This window comes from Lissotriton vulgaris, chromosome 6, assembly GCF_964263255.1.
Source record: "Lissotriton vulgaris chromosome 6, aLisVul1.2, whole genome shotgun sequence".
NCBI classification, from domain to species: Eukaryota; Metazoa; Chordata; class Amphibia; order Caudata; family Salamandridae; genus Lissotriton; species Lissotriton vulgaris.
The window spans coordinates 162,361,531-162,379,499 of NC_141694.1; the positions used below are offsets into that span (position 1 = coordinate 162,361,531).

General features: G+C 46.8%; 1 protein-coding gene across 1 annotated transcript in view; it reads left to right on the forward strand.

Moving 5' to 3' along the window:
- PKHD1 (PKHD1 ciliary IPT domain containing fibrocystin/polyductin) overlaps window positions 1-17,969 on the forward strand; it is a 2,083,594-nt gene that overhangs the window by 1,375,003 nt on the left and 690,622 nt on the right. Inside the window, exon 41 of the mRNA XM_086926200.1 lies at window positions 8,024-8,149. Within this exon, the coding sequence (XP_086782326.1) occupies window positions 8,024-8,149 (126 nt within the window). The remainder of the gene's footprint in view (window positions 1-8,023; window positions 8,150-17,969) is intronic.

The window sequence follows — 17,969 nt, forward strand, 5'->3', positions numbered from 1 at the left end:
GGTGGCAACCCTTCCTTGGCATGCCTTTTTACAAAATGCATTTGTCCACTGTTGCAGTAAAAGTAGAATAAAATGCAAGGAATATGCAGAGTGAGGACCTAGGGGAAACTGGATCCTGTGAAAAAAAAGGCCAAAGCCTCCTTAACCAGTTCATAAAGGCATGTCAATTGTAAAACCTGTACAATACTTAGGTGAGACTGAGATAAGACACCAGACACTGCCCAACCAAGCTGCATAGCCCTGACTGAAACACACAATGAGAGGGGGCTAAAGCCCTTTTAGGCCTATGGGCTTTGCGCACCTGAAGCGGCTTTTGGCCGCATTTTTAAGACATTGTGCGGATTGTGCTATGTGAAGCATTACTTTGCAAAAAATAACCACATTGCATAGTTCAGCAGAGATATAGTTTGTATACTGGTAATTAGGTGGTGGTATACTGTGGCACAGGCGTATGGCATCAACACAATGGCATACTGTGAGGAGCACAGAAAATCTGTGAACAGAGCATTAATTTGTATACAGGTAGCAAAGTTCCAGTAAGGTTACTCTGCGAGTTGATATTTGCCACTGAGAATTGAGTCCAATTTCCACGGTGCAGGTTTGAATCCTGTCAAGGTTGTTTCAGTCATTCATCCTTCCAAGGCCGATAGATAGATTACCAGTTGCAAGAGATTTAACTTCAGAAAAGACACGTCGGTTTCTTAAAAATCCTGGGCTGTAGCCATGAACGGCATTTGGGGGTAGCCAGGTGTAGCAGCTGCGACCCTTAGCCTGCTCCATGCGACGCCAAGCACTTACTTTGAGGCTCCCGACCTCAGAGGGGGCAACGGAAGCAAGCTAGAGGTCGCAGAGACGACCCCAGACTACCTCCAAATGACATCCATGGCTGTAGCATCAGTCTCGTAAATTCATTCTGCTTGTCTAAATGCTCCCTGAAAAACAGGACCTACCCCTCTGTGACAGTATCACGAATATCTACAAAGAAAATAGGGGCATATTATCAAGGGGGTTTATCTTCGCTTTTTTGGCTTTAAAAGCCAAGAAAGCGGAGATAAAATGATCTCCCTATTACCTAGCTGTCGCTAACACCAGTTAGAGACAGTTAGTAGGAGATAGCGACCATCTTGGGCCCCACTTTGCATGTCAGAGAAATTTATCACTAATGACATGCAAAGTGGGCGTGCCAAGATGTTAGCGACTGGAAACAGTCGCTAACATCGCTATCTCCTATTACCAACTTTTGGAGATATTCGCGCTAAGCGCGAATATCTCCAAAAGCTAACACCTGCCCTGAGCAGTTCTTAGCCATGTTATCCAATGGGAGGTGGATAACATGGCTAAGAGCATTAGCTCGGTAATGCCTGAATATCGCTGACTTTTCAGCGATATTCATGCATTGCTGCCGATTTTTACCGCATTTGCGATAAACCTTGGTAATACCAAGGTTTATCTGCGATAAAAATCGCCGCAGGTCGGCGATACATTTTTGTCTCTAACTAAGCAATAGCGATAATTATCTATTGCTTGGTAATATGCCCCATAGTTTTCAAAGGGTGTATTCACGGACTGCCAGTAAATTATTCCACTTTTGGTAGAGCAGTATCCATGCCACTGAAGTTGAATTCCTTTGCATGATATTCCAGCCCCAGTTAGCAAAGGAACATTTATGAAGTCTTGAACATCAGGGAATGTTAAAAATTACTGGCTCTGGCCATGCTTTTCATAAATCCCCCCTATAAGCTACTCAGGGCTTTTATAAAGTTCTTAAAATGCTAATTAATCTCAACAGTAGGAGATTAAGAAGTTTAAAACATTTCTGATATCTCTCTGCAAGTTCCTGTTCCGCCGAGAAGTCAGGACCAGTTGTTCTTTGCAAAATACTTCACTCTGCTTACAAACCAAAAGTACAGACACCAGATACTGACTAAGCAACGTCAGGGGGAATCTAGAGACTGAGAAGCTAGCTCGCAAGCACAGAATAGTGCATCAGAGCCTTTTAAATGGCAAATATACCTCTAAATTGAGCAGTCCCCACACCTGAGCAACGGACAACTGTGCGCCTCATAGTAATCAAGTTACTTAGTCATTCATCACACACATACATACATATAATGCTTGACACCGGGCCATAATATGGCCTCGTTAACCACTATCCCTCATTATGCATTACTAATCACTATTATTCTTTTCTAAACTTCCTTGCCTTTCTTCAATATGATTCACCCCACAACTTCACTAAACACAAACAGATAGGACGTTCACAGACCACTTTGACGCCTGTCAGGGAAAATCCCGGAAGTATAAAGGTTGTCCACATTTGGAAAGTGCTAAGGAACCGTTGAAGTCGTAGATATCAACCTCACCCTCAACTAGCACATTCCAAAAAAGCTGCCCGGTACGAGCTCTCTAGTTTAAAGAAAGTGAAGCACTTTCATCCAGAAAACAACTTTTGCTCAGGCACTCATACCCTTGCATCTGAACGGTGATAAGGATCTGCTCCATGGCATTCAGGACTCCACACTGGCATCCCTTAAGGACATTCTGCATGCCAGAACATGTCTCATCCAGGGCCTAAAGAAATATGATCACATCAACCCCATCCTGATGGAACTCCATTCAAAACCAGCTGCATCGTTTACAAAAGCATCCAAACCAGCACCCTGCTCCTCTTGGAGACAGTCCTGGTGGTTCTTCGCACTCCTGCAGCCAGGACATCATCGGTCTGGAAATTAAGTTGTGTAAAAATGAGAAAACAAGGAAGTAGGTCTTTTTATCTATGCACCCATGATCTGGAACAGCATCCGATAATCCATCAGGATTGCCTCAACTATGCTGCAATTCAGAAAGAGTTGAAGTCTCACATCTTTAAAGAAAACTATATGACAATGCATTAGCAGTCCACAAACCAGCTAGTACTCCTATAACGGATTGAATTTATACTTGTCTTTGACCCTGTACAGTGCTCTTCTATCCTTAGGCTAGGGTCACATTCTATAAATACCACAATTCTACATGAGAACAAGGGGAAAAAATGCATGTCACATAACAAAATGTAACAAGTTATTTTGTAAAGTGCATGTTGATCCATTCAACTTAATAGCGCTGATTGTTTTGACACATAGAAAATATAATAGTAGTATTGAAGTTGGTGGAATAGAATCCTGTGGATACACAACAAAAAAGACATACCCTTGCAGTGGGTGACTAGAAGAAACACAATGGAAGAAGTGGAATTACTTCATCCAACATTTCCCACTTACAAAGATATTCATGAGAGTATTGTACAGCCCACATGTCCAGATCATGCCCTGTTAAGTTTAATTTGCCCTGAATAGCTCTGCTACTGATCCGGTTCCATATTCTTGTAATGAGAGAGAAAAAGAAGTTGTTGCAAGTAAAACAAAAGAAGAAAAAAAGAATGACTATTAGAAGAAAAGAAAAACATAAACTGTGCACGTCAGTATAAGATACCCCAGCCATCAAGCAATACGGTTCAAAATAGTCTGACAATGTGTGATACCAGTACTTGTTTTCTATCCCCATATTTAGCACCAGTGGTCCAACTGGTCATGCCATCAATAAAGTATACTCTACTGGTTTGTATTCCATTGTAAGACACAGCCAGATCCTCTTTAAGTGTTTACATTTGCTTGCCAGCACAAACTTGAAATGCATGAATGAGGGCGTACATGTGCAAATCTGGCACCATGGCCTTGAAAACATAATTGGCAATATTTTTGTCCTTCAAAGAATTTCTCCCAAGAAAAGAGAGGTGGACAGGGCGTTCTCTCTTGACAAGACTTGAGTCCAGTTCATCTAACAGAAAATGGAGCACTGAAAATTCGGTGTGCTAGTGTATAGCCATTCCCTCTAGATGATGGACCCTTGTTCACTTAGTGTTCCAAGTTCCACTCTTCATCATCGGGTTTCCTATATAGCACTGTGATGCATCCCTAAGTCCACTTGAGCTTTTTAGTCATATGCTGTATAGGAGGAAAAATTAAAATTAATTAGGGGTGGGATACCATGTGGTATTAATTCAATTTTTACCCCACCCACAAAATCTAAAACATAGAGGTTTGGGACTTGTGCCCTACTTGTTTTTTAAGTTAACATGTTTCAGCGTCCTTTATGATATGATGCTTTCAAGACATGTTTTGGCGTTCTTTATAATAGGATGTTTTCATCAGGGCTTGTTCAGTGATCTTACACACGAAAGAATACAGGGGCATGTTAGCAACAAATAGCGATAATTATCGCTAAATGTGCTTAGGGCATTTTTTTTTATTGCCGGCTATCGCCGGATATTATCGCTGAGATAACGAACTATTAGCAACGTTTATCTCCAAAGCGATAAAATATCCGGCGATAGTGGCTCAATGCGTGAAAATCGCTGGAAATCCAGTGATATTCAGGCATCATAGCTAATGGGGACTTAATCTGAATATCCACCTCCCATTGGATATACAGGTTAAAAAGTGGTCTGAGCAGGCGTTAGGTTTTGGCGATAATCGCGCTTAACGCAAGGTTTTTTATCGCTTCGCCTGCCTTGCTAATAGGCAATAGCTGTGTTAGCGACTGCTTTCAGTCGCTAACAGGTTGGGTACGCCCACTTTGCATGTCATTAGCCATAAATATCGCTGACATGCAAAGCGGGCCTCAAACTTGTAGCTATCGCCTACAAGCTGTCACTAACTGCTGTTAGCGACAGCTTACTAATAGGGCGATAAAAATATTGCCGCTTTTGCGGGAAAAATCCAGCTAAAGCGGCGATATCGCCCTTTCTAATATGCGCCACAGTGACTAAATATTCCTCACAGCTGCTCGCCTCAGCTGTGTGACCTGGCCTACGGTAGGGAGATCTGTGAAAGAGTGGGCCTGGTGCACCAACTTCTCCATAGTGCACCTCCAAGAGCCACCATGCTTTTAGTGACATGGGGGCATATTTACAAGGGCTTCATCTCCGCTTTTTTTGCTTACAAAGCCAAAAAAGCAGATATAAAACTAGCAGCCTATTTACAAGAGGGTGCTAACATGCATATTCGCATGTTAGCACCTGTTTTCCCAACGCCTCCCTTTGCATCTCCAATGAGATGCAAAGTGGGCATTACTGGGCGTTCCCTAGATGGACTACCTTGTAAATATCGCTGATGTTTACATTGCGATATTTACAAGGCAGCCCACATGATTTTAGCACACATTAGATTTTGGCGAAAACGACCTTTTTCGCCAAAATCTAATGTCTGCTAAAATCCTGACTTAGCCATCCCTAACATAGGATGTGGATTATGCAGATACGACCCTGTGGGTCGTATCAGCAAGGTTATCGCCCATTTGCAGGGAACATTGCTGGAAAACCAGCGATGTTCCCTGCAAAAGGGCGATAACCTCGCTATCTCTGGAATTTTTGTCGCCCTGGAGTAACGCGTTGTTAATTACCCACTACCAAGGCCATTAATATCAGAGATAGCCTGCGATAATATAATTATCGCTAATCACAGCCAGCGATAATTATCGCTGGCCGTTGTTAATATGCGCCTTGGTGTCTTACCCAAGTGTAACACTTGCAAGAAGTAAATGTAAACCGATTCCACAAGCCACTCTGCCCCTTCACATTGTCCATTGTATATCATTCGTTTGACAAACGTCAGCCCAAGTCATTGTCACCAAGTGACTTTTTTCAAAGTGCTGTTTGCCACTCAGAAGACGTAGCAACCTTGTGGTGAGTTCCCATAAGAAAGGCCGGAGTTAAGTCTATGCCAAACATTGATTTTCTTTTAGAGTCTTTGTCTTGTCCCCTGAATATTTTTTCCATTGTGAAAGTTGTTTTCCCCCCAAAGTTGGGCCTGAGCAACCAGCTCAAGCTAGCATCACTTGGCTGCAGGTTTTGAATCAAGTGAGGAACAAGGGGATCTAACTTCATTCTGCCAGAATTACCAGATATTTTGGGATTCACTAATAAAACCTTGCACCCATATATTTTTTACTGTCGACATGCTTCAGCCCCCGTTGTGGGTCAAATGTCTTTCATCAGGACAGAGAAGGGGGTGAGCATGATTCCATGTGGTCATGTGCTTACCTGATTGGGCACAGACCCTTTGCTCTTTCTCCTGTCTTCCAGAGAAAGACATGGCATGGGGCCATAGAGAAGGTCTGTTCATGTAGTCGCACATTTGTTGTGGGCCAGAGGCCTGCTTTTAGCCTATTGTATTGCCTCTGGATAAAAAAGGAGTAAGGGTGTGCCTCCAGACAACTTTAAACAGGAGTATGTATATGGTATAATCTGATCCCAGCATGCGATGACAAAAGTTTCTAAGTTTGGTTGAGCCAGCCCTAGCAAGATTCCTAGGATGAGATAAATCATCCTGTGATGAAGCATCCCATGATAAGTGGCTGAGGATTTTTCTTTATCTAAAAGACAAGGCATCTTAATGGCAATTTAAATAAAAATAAAATGTATTCGCTGGCCCATTGATGTTAATAGACACAGTGCAGGTAAGCGCGGTGGAGCATGGTAGGGCGGGTAGGAAGGGAGCTAAGTCGACAGCCGACAGAATTCGTTTTATTTATTCAATTCATTTGACCTATTCCATCGTCTGTCGACTTCCTCACCTCCAACCCTACTGTGCTTACCTGCGCCAGCCGCCGCTGAATAGAAGGCAGTTTCTGGGGGGGGATGGAACAGTGTTGTTTGCATCTCTCTCCTTGGTTGTTTTGAGTCAGCTTCATAATCTCCAGGCATGTCGAGCTCAACTTTAGATACAAATATGTTTATTAGAGACCCATGAGAATTGGATATATATATTTATTACGGAGTTTTATATAGCACGAACTTGACCCGAATCTGGTATGAGAGTGCTCTACATAGCACCAGTTGCATTACATGAGGACACATTAATTTTTGTTAGGCACGGGGAGATTAAGTGATTTGCCCAGAATGACAGGATGTTTAGCGTTATTGCCAAGACGCGCACCCGGTTTCCCAGATTCGAGGTTGACCGCCCTAGCCGTTAGGTCAACTCCTCTCCCAATTATTGGTATATTCATTTTATTACATGTTTTACACATTTTTCAAAGAATTACATTTATTGCAAGCATTGAATGTTTAGGGAGTGGAATAAATACATATTAAAATACTTTATCAATACTTGCTCCTCTATTTATTGTTTTGCCTCGCTATTCCCGAGGGCAGTGTAATGGCGCCTCGCGCAGGTATATACAGGGTCAAAGCGCCACAATACCCTCTGGGTGACAGTCTGCGCTCTACAAGTATGCGTTACATACATGCTACTTTCACTGATTTTAGCTTGAATTATAATAAATAAACTTCTCTATCCTCCTGTTCAAAACAGGTGGGAATTGAACTAATCAGTCTCACATTACTCTGCTCTTCGTTTGAATACCTTTATTCAAATGTAAAGCACGTTTTTTAACAACAGATAATATGCATATAAATACCGATAAAATCCTTAAGTTTGCGTTCGCTACTACGCTAGATTAGTTACGAAAATCCAGAAACAGACAAAAAGTTATCCTGGTTTTAAGCAAGATTGCAGTATCCTTCTGAACTGCCCTTTGACCTACTGTGGTATTGCTATAGATATACTTGGACACGTGATACTTTCTTCCAGTATTAATTTATATGCCTCGTGATTACTATGGAAAGTGATAAATTGGACATATGATTAAATCCCAAGAAAAGGACTACAAATGTTCTATTGTGAATTAATGCATTAGAAGGTTATCTTTTGTGAATGGCAAATCTATATAAGTTGAAACTGCTAATAATATTTTCTTATCTAATACTTAGAAATACAGATTTTTTGTGATGTGTAGTTTTTGTGTATTTATAAATATACTTTTCATAAGCCTGAAAGCATCGTACAGTTTCACCAAACAAAAATGTTCCTTGTTTAGAGCTGGTACAGAAATGCGCGTGTTCCCAAACATACAGCCCTAGTGTTGTCCATACAGAAGAGATGCAATAAGCCTGTCTGTTTATATTTTGTCTTTTACCCTCCAGATTCCTATATCCGTGGGTGCTCCATACTCCACTCTTTCGGCAGGGGCATTAGCCTTTCCAGCACTTCCAACCTAAAAGTAGAAAATAACATTTTGTACAATATCTCTGGACATGGACTTTTGCTGGGTAAGTGAAATGAAATGCATGCAATTCCTCTAAACATCCCATACGAAAGAGAAGCTCTGTTGATCTAAAAATGTCAAAGAAAGTCGATTTATTTCAACTAGATCACACACAGAATCTCCCTTAAGTATTACATCAAGACGTAGCGTCTTCTTTCATGCCTCTGTCTACCACAGCGTATCAGTCATCTGAAGAAACGCGATATCAAAACAGAGAAAAGACACCCCAGGCAAATTCCTTTTTTCCTTGCTAATTAACCACAACATACGTCTTTCAAGCAACTGTTGCTCCTGCGTTTAAACATCGTGTGAAAAATATAGCAGAGAGCGTGTTCATATTATGATCATTGCATCAGGAAAAGCTAATCTGTGAGCGCATTCAAGCGCTTCCCACTTGGTGAGAATCAGTGAGCTGTGCTGTGCTTTCATTTTGTTGGGGCTCTGTAAGAGAAAGGTATAGCTGCCAGCTCAGCATTTTGGGCTCTAGTTGCGCCATTATACAAAGGTAAAAGATTAAAACCTAAACATCTTTTTCAAGGAAGGGAGCCAGGAAGCCAGTAAGAGGAAACGGGAGCCACTTGGGGACCAGGGCCGGACTGGCCATAGCAGGCGCCGGGCGTTTCCCCGGTGGGCCGCCAGGGTGGAGGCCGATTTTGGGCCCCTGGGACCGTTTTTCTTACAGGGCCGTTTTCGGCCCTGTAACAAAACAGCTCGGCCACACCCCAAACCTCCGGGGGGGAGGGGCCAGCCGAGCACTTTGCCAGGGCCAGTTTTGGTTCCCAGTCCGGCCCTGTTGGGAACATATTTATAACATTTGTTGCACAGGGCAGCTCAGCAAGCCACCTTGCTGTGCTGCCTTGCGTCACAGGGAAAGGGCAGGAATGCACAGCATTTCCCCTGCTCTGCAGTGGCACAGCAAGGGGGGCGAGGGGCAGTCCACCACAGGTGGCACGATTTTTTAGAACAGCGCGGTCCAAACGCTCTTACCTGCAGTCTCGGGGTGGCGCAGCAAACAAAACAGAGATCTCCATGGTGCAAGGGTGCCTGTGTGGTAGGCAGGATTGTGTTTGTACCAGAAGGTACGTTTCCTGCACAATAACAATCCTGCGAGTCGTTTTCCACTTCTATGGCAGCACTCATAGAAAGAGGAAAAAACTAGGAGAAATAGAAATATTTCTCCTCGTTACGCCTCAGGCATATCTTTTTGGCTTATACCCAGGTTTACCAGGTTTGGTAACTTTGGGAATGCATCAAAAACCACGGGAGTTGCATGAGAATATGAACGGCACACCCCATGGAGTAATGCAACAAACTGGCTGTGTTGCATCACTCCTTATTTTTGAAGCCATTCAAAGCCAGGATTTGCATCATGCATGTACCACGATGTGTGGTAAAGCATGACGCACAGCTCTTGATCACCAAAAGATGAAGCATCATAGCTAATACCAATGTTCATACAAAAACATATGTGCATTAGTCCATAAGCTTTTCTTTGAAATCTGCCGCCAATAATATAAATGGTAGGGTTGCAAAGTACCAAATCTACTTAGTCTTGATTCCACCTCCTGTTTGTTTCATCCACCACTCTATAATTCCCATCTATCTCACATTTGCAGCTTATTATTTCATGCCGCTTTCTCCCTTCAGCCTAAAAATCTAAATATTTGTATAGTGCTAAACACCCAGTAGGTGGCAAGGCCCTCTGCCATTGTGTGCCCGTATTTCTCTTTGTCCTTGCTTTTTCCTTCTCTGCCATTCTTTCAGCTGCTGATGCAAAGTCTGATGATGAAAAATAAGTCTTGGTCCCCAAACATGAGTGCTGCTGACCATCTGTGAGCTCCCGGACAGATTAAGTCCTGGCCCTTACAGTACTTTAGCCTGCAAAATGGACATGCTCGACTAGACCAGGGGTCTCCAACATTTCCTGTAATCAGGGCTACTTATGTTGAATGAAAATCCTCCCCCCGATCTACTAATCTTATTAGAGATGTGATAGTAAGCACATCAGACAAGAATACATTTGTAGCCACCTTATGCAAGATTACTAGCGACAATCAACTCAGTGCATCAGGAAGCGTTGCAAGCAGTAATGTGAAAAATGCTTTGTGAATGTGCAATGCCTCAACATGGGTAATTCATAGCAGCTATAGCCACAGTGACCTTGGCACCAAGTTAATAATATTTGAAATAGACTCCTCCACATCATTTGACTATCAGCACTCAAATTTAACCTTTAAATACAATTTGAAAATTCAACCATTTTTATCCAAGCATCTGCCTATGAATTCTGAAAATACCACATTTTTGTTGTGAATATATCCTTTTCAGTTTTGGCATACATATATTAATCTAGCCAAGCAAAAGCTTCTAATATAGTTCAGTGGGCTGCACACAGGAGAGCTACTTACAGTAACCAGTAGCTCACGAGCTACTCATTGGAGAAGCCTGTATTAGACCAGAGGAGCATTGTGGGATCTAGTGACTGAATCTCTGTTCAAAGACCAGAATGTCATAGTGCCACGTGACTGGTGGGTTTGTTGCTTGTGACCCCACCATAGGCTCTTCATTTCTTTATTCTCAACCAGGGAAGGGCTGTGAGTGGTAGAAGAGTCTACCCACCATCCGGAAGAAGGATGCATACCCATTTATTGGAGAGTTCACTGATGGGCAACAGTACTCAATTTCCCAGCTAACTCAGCACTATATATTAAGATCCAGAAAATGCCCTGGCTTCCTGCTGGATCCAGGGGCCGTGAGTCTTCACTGGCTGCTGCACATGGACAGAGTAGGAGGAGGAGGACATGTCTGCTTTTGATTTACCAGTGCAGTATGTTGGTCTGCTAACCTCACTCTAACCTTCTAGAAAGGAGAGACCTCCAATTGAACATTCAGTCTTTTCCTGATACAAAGTGTTCTCTTTGGCAGTTGTCTTTTTATAGAGATGGGAATTTTAGATGAGGAACCTGAAGTCAAGGTTTTTCCCATTTTCCACACTATTGCACCTCTAGTGAAGATCATAAGAGAATTTCTACTGGTGTGTTTAAAGAGCATTATGGGGGTTCACCACCCAGCTTCTGGTTTGCTTGAGAGTTGTCCTCTGTAAAAATGAGAGACTCAAGGTGGTGCACTTGTACCCCCTTGGTGCTGGGAACCAAGGGGCATATTATCAAGAAAGGGCGATACATTATCTCCGGGTTTTTTTTCCAGCAGGAAACTGCCGCTCTGTCTGCGATATTGGGCTTGATAATATGCCCTTGTGAATTCCCATAGAAGCCAAGGTTAACACAAGAACCTGGGCTTCTATGGGAATTCACAAGGGCATATTATCAAGTCCATTATCGCCGCTTTAGCGGCAGTTTCCTGCCGATAAAAACATCGATAATGTATTGCCTTTTCTTGATAATATGCCCCCTGGAGACCACCCATTCTCCACAGCATGTGATGGCATACACCTTTATGTTTTCAGTAGAAACCTTCTGCAAACTACTGGTTAGGAAAGGCTGTTGTGTCTTCCACCTGTCACCCGTAGCATTTCCTTGTCCTTATAGTTTATCAGCGCTCCTCATCAGCTGTCAGTACCCCCTTTAACCATTCCTTATTCCGTTATTGGGGCTTTCCCAGCCTAGCACCTGTAATATTACCTGTCCACGAACTCATAGTGGCTGCTCCTTCTGCACTGGATTGGGGACCAGACTCCTATTTTCACTTCTTTCAGCTTTCCATGTATTCATCCACTATGGGTAACACCAGACTGTGTGACCTACCCCAGCTTCATCTCATACTGCTGGGGCATTATACTTTCCTTCAAGGACCCCCACGCTGATCACTACTGCTAGATGGATTCCACATGCCTAGATGCGATGCAGTCCTCAGTGTTTTGTGATGCATAATACATTGAAACAATTACATTTTGTAAGAGTATATTCTTTGACTTTCACACCCTTTCACTCTTGGCTCTCCTTAAAGTGGTTCAGTTAAAGTCAGCCAAAGGCTAACTAGGGAGCACTATTGCACAATCATGGATTGGCAGCCAGAACTGCTTCTCCATGATTTTGCACAAGTGCACCCTCCTGGACTTAGTGGATGGGTATGAAGTTCCTTGGGAGGGATTAGGGGGCAGATTTACAATAACTGGCGCATCCCTGCATATCAGCAGTGATACGCCAGTTATTGTGCGACAGGGCTCTTCCACCATGGATGCGCCGCACTTACAATGCTGCACACCATGGGGCAAAAACGGACAGATGCGTGACGCATCTGTGCTGTAAAGGTGGCCCATTGCTAGAGTTACGTCGCAAGCCCGACGCAGCTCCAGCAAGGCTCCGGGGTGCCCTATCAGGGTTATGATGCAGCATGGGCTTAAAAGTGACTGAGTGAAATCATGTAGATTTCACTCAGCCCCTTTTAGGAGGTGTTCCTGTGCTGGAATGCCCCCACTGCGCCTGAACGCCTACTTCTGGCACAGGGCTTTACAACGTGATGCATCTCCCCGATGCGTCACGTTGTAAATACCCTGCAGTTTGGCGCCACTTTTGCGCCGCCGCTGCGTCACAAAAGTGACGCAACAGCTGCGTAAAAGAGGCGCAAGGGTCTTGTAAATCTGCCTCTAGGTGTTTCTGTCATGGCCTCAAACATTGCATTAAAGGTGTGGACATGGCATGCACTAACATATTCTCAGAGGTGCAGGTAGAACTGGACTGCAGGATTCAATCTACGTTTCTGGAGCTGCTGTTAGAAATGTAGACTTCATTCATGGTCGCCAAGTCTGGAGATGTCTCTCTGTTTGCATACCCATGGATATTTCTTTCAGTTTCCAAGAGGCACACACCGTACAAGTTCTAGTTGCACTATCTACTCCAGCCATTATACTTGTGTGGCTGATGGTGTTGTCCTCAAGATGTTATCTTTTGAAAAAATTGGTAATAAAGAAATACAACACAAAAAAGAAGGAAGGTGACTAGCATAGGGGTCATACACAGGGAAGAAAGGGATCTTGGTTTTAGATATTTTAAGCTAGAGGGGGGAGAGACAATAGCCAAGAGTTATTGAAGGATAGGCTGCTATAGACAGCATGCCAGGGAAAGGAGACCAGGGAGAAGAAAGATTAAATGAAATGTTATTTATTCGACCACAGTCTTGGGTGTACTTTTCCCGACCATGCCATACCTGGAATGTGGGAAAGGTTAACTTTCCAGCTGTGGACAAAATGTAAGGTGCAGTTTTAGCTCTGTTAGACATGACTTCCTTGGCTGGTTTTCCTCTAACTTTTTACCATCATACCTGTTTTCACTAACTCCGTTTTGCTGGCCTTAAGTCTCTGCACACTTTACCACTGCTAACCAGTGCTAAAACATGATAGAATTTGCTTATATCCAATTGCCATATTTAATTTACTTGTAAGTCCCTAGTAAACTGGCACCACCTATGCCCAGAGCCTGTAAGTTAAATGCTACTAGCGGGCCAGCAGCACACATTGTGCCAACCACTTAACTAGTACTTTGTAAATGTCTGAGGCCTGCCATTGTAGCCTATGTGTGTGTAGTTTTAAACTGCCATTTTAGACCTGGCAAAGTTTTCCTTTTGCAAGGTCCAAACCTTAATTTTTAATATATATACATCATCCTTAGGGTAGGCATGGACATCCCAGAGGGCAGGGTGCAATGTATTTAAAAAGTAGGACATGGGGGGCGTGTCCAAGATGGCGACGGAGTAGGACGTGCTGTCTGTCCCTCCGCCGCCGTGATTATCTTAGCCTTGTCCAGCGCCTTCCCTGGACCCTGCCGACTGACCCAACTCTGGCGCGGCGCATCTGGAGTCACCAGTGAGGATCCGGAGCTCTCTGCGGCTCCGATGGTGGAGGGGTGACCCCCCCCCTGACGGCGCTGAGGCCTGTGCCGTGGCTGGGCAACGGGAGCCGGAGACTTGCGTGCGGCGCTGCCGGGGAGGTGACGTCCGGCCGCACAGCTGTTGTGGCGCTCGCCGACGGAGGAGCCGGCTGAGACACCATCGAGAGGCTGCCCGGCACCACTGGGGGTGAGTGCCCTGCGGAGCCCACGGAGGAGTCAGAGCGGAGCGAGGTGAGCCTGGTGGCCGGCGGGTCGCCAGCCGCACGCGAGGCCGAGGATCAGAGGCCTAGACCGGGCCCAGCTCAGCGCGAACCGGCCTCCTGTGGTGCAGCCGATCCGGTCCGTAGCGGAGGTGGGGAGAAGTGCCTGCATCGATCCCTGCACCGGGGACTGCGAGACTTTGCTGGTGGCTTCCCTGGGCCTGGTCATGAGCCGCCGGTGATCCTCGACTCTACCGGCCCTCGGTGGCGGCCTGCTGGCGGTGGGCCCTGGACTTTCTGACGGCCGCCGCACACGCGTGTGGGCCCGAACGACCGGATAGGCCCTGAGAGGCAGAGACGCACCCCTGTGATCGCTTGGGGTGGAGCAAGGCGCACAGATCTACGGCTGGAGAGGCCTGGGGTCCATACCTGGGAGCAAGACTTGGGGGCTGCGTCCACTCCCGAGACGGACCAGGGAGGCCTGTTGGAGTGACCTTGGGCTGGTAGCGACAGGGAGAGGTGCAGTGTGGGCGCCGCTCGGTGGTGGTGGACGGTCAACGTTAGGGCCCCGGACCCACAACAGAGCCTCTGGCAAAGCAGAGGAGAGACTGCCTGAATCGGGGGTAACATCCCGGAGTGCTCACCCCCTATTTCCGTAGTTGGGCAACGGCCACTAGGCAGGTCTTGATGGCTCAAAGAAATCGCAAGGACAAGCCGGGCAAGGAGGGGCCTCTAAAGGGGACGCAGGCGGCAGCGTCCCCTAGCACTAGCTCGTCTCCCCGGCTGCGGGACGATGAAGCACCGGCCACCAAAGCCTTCATGCTGGAATTTTTTTCCGCCATCAAAGAAGACATCTCGGAGCTTCGTTTCCAGCTCGCTTCCGATCTCAGGGAGGTGAGGAGAGATGTAGATGGCATTGGCGAGAGGGTCGCGACGCTGGAGGAACACGACCTGGGGCTAGCGGGGGATGTGCACCAGCTCCAACAGGATGTGATCAGGCTGACGGAGCAAAACCTGGATCTCCAGACACATGCAGAGGACCTGGAGAACCGCTCTTGCCGGAATAACATTCGCATACGCGTGGTGCCCTGGGGCGGAGAGGCAGGGGACCTGCGTGGCTATGTAGAAGCGCTCTTTCTGCAGATCCTAGATGAGGAAGACCTTCATGAGGTCAGAATGGACAGGGTACATAGAGTTGGGCTGCCAAGAGGTACGGGGGCCCCACCTCCGGACATTCTGGTCTGCATTCACGATTTTCAGCTTAAAAAGCGTATCCTTCGGAAGGCGAGAGGAATCACTGATTTGCAGTTTAGAGAACATCGCCCCCAGCTCTTCCAAGACTTGGCTGCATCAACGCTACAAAAGAGACGCAACTTCAAGCCGGTGACATCATTTCTGAAGGATCAAAATGTGGCGTACCCCTGGGGCCATCCCTTTCGCCTCATCTTCAGGTGGCAGAATAGGCTGATCCAGGTTCGTTCTCTGCAGGCGGCCAGGGAGTTTCTGGGCTTGGACGACGCTGCCCCCTCCCCGAGGACTGGGCATTCACCGACACGACGATGACTGCGCTCTCCCTCCTGGCAGAGAGTGGGGCGCCCGGTGACACAGAATAGACCGGATCCCTCGGCCAGCCAGCAGGATAGAGACGGAGCTGTGGCCTCTGTAGTGAGCGCAACGGAGACGCAATCGCATGACAGTTCAGGGGCAGCATGATCAAGAAGGGAAGGCTGATAGGCGTCGGAGGGACCACCCCCCTCCACTCAGGTACCGTGGGTAATTATGTACTTTGGGGGAAGGCGCCCCGGTCCGGTGAACGAGTGGGACACTGACTGGTATCTCATCCGTCGTTCTCCAGGGATCTCTACGACCACCCCTATGGTGGTTCTCTGTTTCATGGTTTTTTTTCTTTTTTCTTTTGCCCCCTCGGGGCCTTTGCAGTGAAGGGCAGGGGAGGCACTCCTGTTGAGGCTCTCTAGTCCTGAGGAGGGGGAGGGGGGAAGGAGTTTGGAGGGGGGTTGGGTTGGTGGTAGCGTGAATGTGTGTAGAGGTATGTTACTGTTCTTTCAATCTGTTCTGGGAGAGTTCGCTATTCTCCGGGAAAGCGGGCATACTATTCCGCGGCCTGGCTGGGTTGTTGGAGTCGAGGGGTTGAGTGGGAGGTGGCGTACTGAGAAGGGCGGGCACAGATCCCGGAGCGTGGGGGGTCCGATGGCAGGGCCTGAGGGAGGGCTGGGAGTGTTGGGGTACCAGGGGTGCTGGTTGAAGTGGTATGTATTGGACATGGGGAGGTGGGACGCTGAGCTGAGTGCGAGAACTTATCTGTGATGGCGGTCACTGTGGGTACATGGAATGTGAAGGGGTTGAACTCCCCTCAAAAACGGCAAAAGTGTGGAAATACATTCTAGACCATAGCTTAGATGTGGTGGGTCTCCAGGAGACACATTTGGCGAGGTAGGACGAAACCCGCCTCAAGCATAGACAATACCCACTTATATATAGGTCCTCTGCCCTTACTAAGCACAGGGGGGTGGCCCTTATGTTCCGTTCAGCAGTCCGATTTCAACCACTGGGGGTTAGGAGGGATAAAGAGGGTAGATGGATCTTGGTCAAGGGTATGCTCAGCGGCAAACTATGTACCTTTCTAGTACTGTACGCTCCCAATACGGGACAGAATAGGTTCTTCCAGGATTTGCTGACTACAGTGGAGGACTTTGTTGAAGGGGCATTTTTTGTGCTGGGGGATTTTAACCTGGTATGGAATCGTGATCTGGACTGCTCTCGCCCTCAGAGGGCTGACGCTGGGGTCTTTTCGGCTAAGACGCATAGGCGCTTTACAGACCTCGGAATGATCGACGGGTGGCACGCCCTTTATCCCCTTATACGGGACTACACCTACTATTCCCATGTCCACCATACTTATTCCCGTCTGGATTATGGGTTCCTGAGCCAGTCCCTTCGGGGATCCCTGTGTGGTGCTACGATCTTCCCCCTTTTAGTCTCCGATCATAGCCTACTGGCCCTCTGTTTTCATTGGGCCCCAGACGGTACGGGAACCCGCAAGTGGTATTTCCCAGCCTCCTTAGTCAGAGACGACCCCTCCTGAAAGGCACTGCGGACAGCGATCCGCGACTTTTTTGACCTTAACCCTGTACAGGACACCTCAATCTTTGTCACCTGGGATGCCTTTAAGCATCGATCAGGGGTAGTTGCTTGGCCCTCAACGCGGCTCTTAATAAGTTGCGGCGGGGGGAGAGGGAGGGGTTGGAGGAGGAGTTGGCCAGGTTGGAACAGACCCATAAACAGAACCCCACCAGACAAAAGCTCCGCTCATTGACAGCGGTCCGGGGTAAACTCAGGACCCATTATAGTAACCGAGCGGAATTCACTCTCCTGAAATTGCACCGTCTCTCTTACTCACAGGGTAACAAGATTGGGAAGCACCTCGCACGCCAGCTGAGGGACAAACGGGAGAAGGAGTATATCGGCGGCATTCAAAACCCCGGTGGGGAACTGAAGCATCGCGACGAGGACAAGGCGGAACTCTTTGGGGAGTTCTATGCAGCACTATACTCGGGGACGCTTTGGACCCAGAGGCCCAGCGTGACTATCTAAATGCACCCTGCTCCCTCACGTCTCTCCCGAGTGGAATGAGTTGCTTGCGGCCCCCTTCACTAGGGAGGAGGTTCAGACGGCAATTAAGACTCTGAAACCCAACAAGGCACCCGGGGCGGACGGCTACATGGCGCTCTTTTATCGGACCTTTGCTGCAGAGGTGTGT